Here is a 9,062-nt window from a genome sequence, read left to right as displayed (position 1 = left end):
TGTTGCGCTGCCCGCTTCACATTGCTGACCCCCTCCTCTTCCTCCTGTTCCTGCAGCACTTTTGACCAACTGCAGTTTTCATTTTACATTTCGTTTTCTGTCATTTCGATTTACGTTGCGCTGCAGTCTAAAACCTTTACCCTAGCAGTTGAGCATACACAGACACACACACACACACATACATCATCCCCTTAGCTGGCTTGCAACCTGATGCCTGGCCATACCTTTGATGGCTTGCCAAACAGTTGGAATATGATTTTTGCAATTTTCGCATGAACTCAACCAAAAAATTAAACTTGACTATAACGGCAAAATTGTAAAGTTTTTAATACGTTTGGGGGCAGCAGCGCCCACATTGTATCTGTGTGGGGCGAGATTGGTCTTTGGGGGCGTGCCAGTTGCCTCTGTCATGCTTGTCAATCTCTGTCCCAGTCAATGAGCAAAAAATAGAAAACTTTGCGATTCTTTCAGTCTCTCTTTGATTCTCATTCGCCATTTCTGCCTCTGCTGTCTCTCTCTCTCTCTCTCTTGTTTAGCGCAAACATTTCAAATTATTTTAATTAAGGCATTTTAATTAACACACACGCATACAATTACAGCTGCTTGTTGCCGCCGCTGTTGCTGCTGCTGCTGTTGTTGTTGTTGTTATTTTAATGTTGTCGCGTTTTTGCATAAATTGTTGAGCCTACTTCAGCGAACGCATACCTTTCTGCCGCCCCTCCATCAATGCTTAGCTGCATGTTGACACAGAATTTAAATTTATATTTCGTGTTGCTATGCTTCTTTATTTTCCGGAATACCCTGCGACAAGGTATTGCTCCAGAAGTCACGGAACATGTGAACCCAAATCTGAGCTTTGGTCTATTTCAAGCAAGGCTCACGAATCAAACTTAAAAGCGCGACAACCTTTGCGGGTTTATTTCGAGCTAAACATGGATCAGCCAAGATTTCAGTCTGAAATACATACATTAGTATATTCATAGGCCATTCGCACTCTCGGTCTCGCACTCGGCAGGGTATCTGAGTTTCTGTTGAATTTCGTGTCTTCTCTTTATTGCCGCCCGCTGGGCTTGAAGGGGGCGCTCTGGCTGTGGGGCTGCCATTAGTTCAACTTGGCTACGTCTCAGGCTTTGGGGCCTGTAATTTATTGACGTGTTTCTATATAACGATATTTATGTATATACATACATGCATATACATATATGTACACATGTGTGTGTGCACATTTACGCATGCAAGCCTTATATACCATACATATGTATATAAATTTTTAGGCCAACATGCGCGCTTAGCCATAAATTGTTTTGGCCAGCATATATAAAAAGGCAAAATAAAAAATATAAATAAAAACACACAAAGTATGGCAAGAGGCCGTTGCGCTAAATTTCATTTCATGCAGCGCTGCGCTTAACAAAATATCCTTGTCGCTCGCTCGCACGCTCGGGGTCAAGTTGACTGAGTGCGTAGAATGAAATTTATGGCAGACGACCACCCAGCCAGTCTCCACTCTCCCTCCCTCCCCCCTCTCTCTATCGCCCTTTCGCTCGCTATACACGCTCTCTTTCTGCGCGCTTGACATTTTGCAGAACCCTTTATAAATTTTGCGCGGTCAAGTCAACGGTTAATTGAGTTCAAATATGCAATTACACATGCGTTTGTCAGTTGTTGTTGGTGCTGTTGTTGTTGTTGTTGTTGTTTTTGTGCGTCATATGCTTATAATAAATCAAATAATAAAGCTCTGATGTTTTAATTAGAGCGGCAATGAATATATAGAAACAGCAAAAACTATAAAGAGAAAAGAAAATGTAGTGAGGTTGACTAAGGAATACTGTTATAGTATATGAATTTGTGTGTGTATATAAAAATTATATATAATATAATTTTAATACAATATCATATATCGATCAATATATGAAGAAAATATAGTTTAATTTATCTGTTCAGCTACAAGGTATATCAAATATAATTATTTCTATTTTTTTATATTTTTATATATTAAAAAAAAATTATTTAAAAATTCTATAAATTTATAATAATAATATTGTATATGCCAAAAATATAGATATATTTTTATTTAATTCTTTAAACGGTTTAAGCTACGTTACAAATCCATAGACTGCATCATGATGCCCTTTGGGCCAATTAGGTAATCATAATTAGCTTTAAATTGCAAATATTGCGTTCATTAATTTAGCTAACAAAAACTGTGGCTAGTTTTTAATTAAAAACAAATTGAAATATTGAAAACCAAACCAGAAATATAATATTTATTTTATATATTTATTTAAGCTGATAGTTCAATACTCGAGTTGTTTTTGCTTAGTTAAAGCCAGAGGGCAATGGCAGCTTGAAAGCTTCAGCTAATTGCGTTGACAATGTGACTGATAAAAACCTCATTCCTTTCGCCTCGTCCGCTGCCTCTTCGTGTTTTGTGGGCATGACGGCGCCTTCTGCTAATGAACATCGATTTGCCCGCAGACTCACGTCGGCTGCGAGCTCTCTGTGTGTATGTGTTTGTGTGTGTGTGGCTGTCCCACAATCGAAATCGGAATTTAAATTGACTCATTAAAACGAGCAAAAAGCGGGTCGCACGACAATTAAACAAACGCGCGAGCCAACGTTTCCTAATGCTTCCCCCATCCTCCCACACACACATACACACACACACAAACTTCCCCCTTGATTGAAGCAACTCCCGCCCGCAAAGATTCCTGGCACCTAATATGGGGTCATTAGTTAATTTGCCAAACGGCTTCAGTTGCCCTTTGCATACCCTGGCCAAAGGGACTCTGTTGAATTTCTTATGAGATTTGCTAGAGCGGAGAATATTCCTGAATATTCCTAATTGCTTTGCTCTTATAAAAAACAAAGATTTTGCGTGAGGACTTCGAAATGCTTAGTTATCGAAGATGGGAAGAATACATATATGAATGTATAATTCTTAATGAATGAATATTTAGGCTTCTAAAGTAAAGCCATTTAAGCTTTTGTAGCTCATATAAAAAGATCATTGAAGCTTAAATGCTCTTTTATCTAAAGAATTAATAATATTAATAAATAGGTAAATATATTATTATAAAGTTAAAAATCATCAATCATCATATATTTGAATCTAACATTACAGAGCATTTAATTTTTTACTTTTGTAATGTAATAAATAATTAAGCAATACAATAAAAATAATCTTATCAATTTCACCGACAAAAATTCATATAGCTTTTTTACATCTCTCATCGAATTCTTCGTCTACTAATATAATAGAAATTTTCTCTTCCCACTCTTCATATAAAATTCAATAAAGATTTTTATTCAATTATCCTAGCAATACGGTAAAAATCTAAAAACTAACAAAGGCAATTCATTTCTCCCATTCACACATACTGATATTTAATTGAAATGTCTATGGATATGCTTTATAGGAAAAGTAGAATCTTCCTCGAATATATGTATCTAAGTATATATACAGTTTGTCTTTAAATGCATAAACTTGAATGAATTCAGTTAACTAGAGCATGACTGTTTCGGCTAATCAAGGATCTCTGGGGTGCTTTGGCTTCTGCCGCTGTTGCCGCGTTGCCACTGTCAAGGACGACGTTCACGTCCTTGTTGCCGAATGCTCGTCACCAGCGTCTGTTAATTTATGTGCTCGTACCCAAAGTTCCAGCCAGCGCGACTCTCATTGAGGTTTTTTGTTTTTGTTTTTTTGTTTTTTTTTTTTTATACCCTGAACCCATTGAAAATGGGAAATCAGGGTATAATGGTTTTGTTAAAATGTATGTAACAGGCAGAAGGAGGCGTGGCAGACCCCACAAAGTATATATATTCTTGATCAGGGCGACGAGCTGAGTCGATTTAGCCCTGTCCGTCTGTCTGTCCGTCCGTCCGTCCGTCCGTCCGTCCGTCCGTCCGTCCGTCTGTCCGTATGTTTGAACGCGTCGATTTCAGAAGATACAAGAGCTAGAGACTTCAACTTTTTTTTAAAATGTCCGTATATATCACGCGGATATCGAGTTTATCACTAAAAAACGATAACTCATTCCGATACTTTTTTATCGATAAAAAACCTAATCGAAGATCACTAAAATAATTATATCTCCTACATCTTTCAAGCTAGAGTCTCCAAATTTAAAATGTATATTAAGACGCATGTCATACAATTTCGGTTTTCGTTAAAATTTACCCCCCACCCCTAAATCCACCCCCTCACCCTCATCTTTGTAAAAGTCGTATATCAAATACTAGAGACTTGTGCTTCGGTATACACATACATTTAAACATTATGATTACATTCTGAGAGTTTCATTACGATCGTACGTCTAGAAATTAAATTATTCAACAAATAAGTTTTCATTATATTGCCAACAATGCAGTGCAACCCAAGCGCAATCGCCTGTATATGTGAGTGTGTGTATATGCGTGTGTTTGTTTGTATGCGTGTGTGTGCGTGTGTTTGTTTGCATGTGTGTGTGTGTGTGTGTGTGTGTGTGTGTGTGTGTGTGTGTGTGTGTGTGTGTGTGCGTGTGTGTTTGCTAATTATTATTGGTATATCAGTTGCTTGTAGGGTTCAGGGGATCTCGTAGTCGAGCAGTCTCGACTAGAGCTTTCTTTCTTGTTTTTTTTTGGGTGCGTGCCGAGCCGCAATCTGCCCGGGACTATTAGATTTTATTGAGCCGCTGATTTATACAGCGCGCTTCAATTCAATTTCGGTCGGACGGCGCGCATGGGAGCCGGAGGAGGGACGTCTAACAAAACTTTATAGTCGGGCTGGAGCAGCTTCAAATGGGAATTTAATTTTCACACGGGCGAAAATCGATAAATGCGCAGCGAAAAAAAAAATAAAGGAAAAATGGAACCACAGAAAGAAAACAACAACAACAAATACATAAATTACCTGCATAATTTTGTTACAATTTTCACTATGCAATTTCTATAAAAGCTGCCTTCTCTTTTTTGTCTCTCTCTTTTTGTCTCTCCCTCTTGCTGTCAGCCTGCCCAGTTTTTGCTCAGATAACCGTCGACAAATGGGGCGTGGCGCTTGGGATAGGCATTCGCGTCCATTTTATTTACATTTATTGACCGCACGGACTGTGTGTCTGCCTGTATGTGTGTGTGTGTGTGTGTGTGCGGGATCTGCTTTGTATGTTGGGCTAGTCGAGTGGTTGGGATTTCAAACTGTGTAATTTGCAGCACGTGTGAACAGTTTTCTATTAGACGCGCTCGCGCTGCCAACACTGGCGTAAATGTGCAAACGGAAGTCAGCAAAATCGTAACGGAAGTGAATTGAAGTGGCCCGCTCTAGCCTGGATTGTGTAATAGATATATGTATCTAGATAAATTAGGAGTGCACACTAGAACTAGTCGAGCAGCGAACTTGATAACTGTATATACATAGGCTGTCCAGCCCAGTCGAGCAGACAGCTATGAATGTGCTGAAATTAGCGGCAGATTGAGATTACAATCAAATCATTTACCTCTCTTTGGATAGATTATATATGCTGGATATGATATATGCTATATGAACTCGTGAAAATTCAAATTTCATTGAAAATTCAAATTTCAATTAATGAATGTGAATAATTTGGCCATGTGAATGAAAGCAGATGATGTAACATGTGTTTGCTATAGATTCGTTAATTAATTTTCAGGCTATTTCGTATAGAACAATTCGGAAATTATGATTTGTGCTGACACACACTATATTATTTGAGTATGACAAACAAGTTCGATAATTATATAGGCCAAAAAAGTGGCCTTACTACAAATTAAGTAGATTGCGCCACATGTTTGCCTTGGTGTCAATTGGTGTTGCTATATAGGTTAACAGCCATACAAATGTCTGTTTGTGTGTGTATGTATGTAACTCACCCACCCACACACACACACTCAAGAGAGCGAGAGAGCTGAGGGCAAGCTGTCAGCGCGGTTTCCAATTATCCAAAACCCAAATGAATCCCAAAAACTTGTCGGCTGAGGCACTTTTCCATGGCATGGCCACAAATCAAAGGCAAGTTTCACTTTTCCTGTCAATTTTGCCTACAGTCCAAAAAGTTTCGTGTGGTCAACCACGGCTGGTTCGTCAGTTGGGTGGTTGGGTTACTCTTCGAACTGCTGAGCTGGCCAGAAATATCTCTCGTGTCTTGTATAAATTTGATTTGCTAATGAGCCGAGTCCAAACCATATGAAATTTAAAATACTTTTTTTTCTCTCTCACTGGCCTTGGCTTGGCTCCTCGACAGCTCTTGCGGCTTATCAAGTGTGGTATGTTGGTCAACTGTGGCTTTGGCGCCCCCGGAGCTGTGGCACGTATTTGAGCAGCGGTTTTAATTGGTCCAGCTGTGGATGTGGGTCACCCAAAATTATATTTGAGCGTGTGATAAATGAATAAGAAAGCAGAAACTTTTTGATTGCCGAGGGCGACCAGAAAGTGCTGCCAAACTAAAGATACCTGCTTCATTTTAATTGATTATATTTAATCAATAAGTTACAAAGAGTTTACTTAAGTGCTGAGCTCTCAACAAGTTAAAAGATAGTTGGGATTTTGGTGAATCATAGACTGTGCTTAAGCTAAATCACAAATTGCTGAAGGTCTTTTCAGTTTGAATATATCAAGGATATATATTAAAGTATAAATAAATACTGAATTCAACTCGTATAAATAAAATTAGAATAGTTTTAGTTTAAATATATATAAATATTCAAAATAGTAATCCATAATATCAATTTGTGTTTAAGATGTACATATATACAATTTACTTACCCATTCGATTATAATTCCCAACTCAACTTAAAAAAATCGAATTTTTATATATTTTTTGTAATAATTAATAATTTTATTTTTACCATTTTGCTTAGTACTCTTATTTTTTGTCACATTTCTGATGACTTAGTTAATTGATTTACCAATTTATATGCATAGATTTGCCTTTTGTTAGCCTAACACACTTTCTTTAAACTTAAAACTCTGTCATTAAATTCTGCTTAAACGCAATGCGCTCTAACAATTTGCATTATCATTACATCTGCTCTCTATATATATATTTAATTTTACTATGCAGGACATTCCCGATTCAATAAACGGGTACACTCACACCGAATCGAACTGCCTTTACAGTTAGCAGTTGGCCACATATTTATATATATAGATAAATATACATACAAATACAACAAAAATCGTAGTCTAAATAAATATTTGCTTTATACAAGTATTTGACTATGCAAGAGTTTATTTATTTACAGTTGACTTAATAGTAATATTTCTACCTCCGATTTCTTCAGAATTCTTTCCTTTTTTTGCTGGGAACATTTTTGCTACAAATAAAATTTTTCTACTAAGTTTCAGAGTCTTTTAGAAGTTGCCTTAATTTTAACATTAATTATTACTGATTTTTACTTTTAGTTTTTCTCTACATCTTTTTCTTTGTAAAGGAAAAATGTAGAGAATTTTCAGTTTATTCGGTTTGGAGAGATATAGCCAACATATTTGAGTAACCGAATATGGTTCTTGCGTTATAATTTAGACTGAATTGGAATTTGTATTAAATGATATCCTTTAATCGATATGGCATCGATAACTTTTCGATTTATTGACTAAGTCGCATTTATGTTCTCAAATATACACATATATTGATATGATTCAATAACTAATCTTTGGATATGCGCCTATCGATATTTCTCTCTTGATATTGGAAAAGGATATGCCTCGAAATCTATGCGGAAGATAGGCCAGATGGTCATAAGGAATAGAACTTAGCTATGCACAGCACCTTAACGGGAACAGAATTCTAACATATTCATATATACATACAACTACTTACACACTTATATACATACATACATATATCTATCAGTATATATATATGTATATAATTAGCACGATTTGCTGACTATCTAGTCTAGGTTTAGGTCTAGCTGCTTACGTCTGCTTCGCTTTAATAGAGGATCTCGAGTCTAGACGACTTAGACGCAACTCTCGGGCACACGTTGCGTCATGAGGCAATCCTTAATCGCATTTATATTGATGTTGTCATCCAAATCCTGCGACGAATTGCACGAGGTGGTTGTTGTCGAGGTCACGCCCACGCCCATAACGCTGCCCACGCTGCCCAGCAGCAAGCTTGAGCCGGAGCCCGGCTGATGATGTTGCTGATGATGATGATGTTGCTGCTGCTGTTGCTGATGATGATGATGACGATTCAAGGTGGCCGTGTGACCCTGGGTATGCTGCAGCCTGCCACTGGCATAGGCATTCAGTATATACCCACCGCCGCTGCCCAGGCCGGGCGGCAGAGTGCCCACGCCGCTGCTGTGCGCCGGCTGCAAATGCGCTGCCAGCGTCGCAGTCGAGGACAGCGATGTGGGCGATCCAATGATGTTGCCGCCCATGCCCAGCGTCAATGGCTTCCCACCACCACTCATGCCCACGCCCACGCCGACGCCCATGCCCATGCCCATGCCCAGGCTGCCCATCATGCTGCTGCTGGGCGAGATGACGGTGCTGCTGCAGCCCCCTCCCGCCGCTGCAACGGCGGCCAGCAGCTGCGCTCGCTGTGCATTGATCTGGTTGTAGGTGACCGGCGGATTCGCCGGATCACTGGACAGCGCTGTAGTCGTCGTCATGCCCGGTGCCTGCAAGCATAGATGTGCATGGGAAAGTTAGAAAAGAATCGCTCAACCGGAAAGTTTTCAGTTGGTAAATCAGCAACAGTCTCTAATATTCGTGCCCGAGCTGCGCTAAATTTTTGTAAAGAAATTTTAAGCATTCGCCAGTGTAACTAGGTTAAATTATTTTAAAACCGTTTAATACGACATTTGTATACACTTTCTAGCAGTTATAGGCTGGACATAATACAAATAGATAGATTATTCATAACTTAAACTTTACAGTTAGCCAAAACTAAATTGATCAAAATCAATCAAAGTACAGATTAAATATATATGGCTACAGCTATAATCGGATTCTACGGCACTCCGGTATTTCATATAGGGTATTTACTCATTATTTAACTGTTACATTTTTCCTAAATTACTTTGGCAAATTTTATGAAACGTATATAATTAAATGT

At 38.5% G+C, this 9,062-nt stretch overlaps 1 protein-coding gene across 1 annotated transcript in view; it reads right to left on the bottom strand.

Moving 5' to 3' along the window:
- Positions 1-6,923: 6,923 nt before the first annotated feature.
- Positions 6,924-9,062, bottom strand: part of side-II (sidestep II transmembrane protein) — an 85,803-nt gene continuing 83,664 nt past the window's right edge. The window contains exon 20 of the mRNA XM_089257411.1: positions 6,924-8,625. Within this exon, the coding sequence (XP_089113537.1) occupies positions 7,957-8,625 (669 nt within the window). The 3' untranslated portion in view covers positions 6,924-7,956. The remainder of the gene's footprint in view (positions 8,626-9,062) is intronic.

The sequence above is a fragment of the Drosophila navojoa genome, chromosome 3 (genome assembly GCF_054131105.1).
Source record: "Drosophila navojoa isolate 15081-1374.11 chromosome 3, UAZ_NAV_1.0, whole genome shotgun sequence".
Lineage (NCBI taxonomy): Eukaryota > Metazoa > Arthropoda > Insecta > Diptera > Drosophilidae > Drosophila > Drosophila navojoa.
The sequence above is the reverse complement of the archived record's forward strand: the minus strand, read 5'-3'. Positions and strand labels throughout refer to the sequence as shown.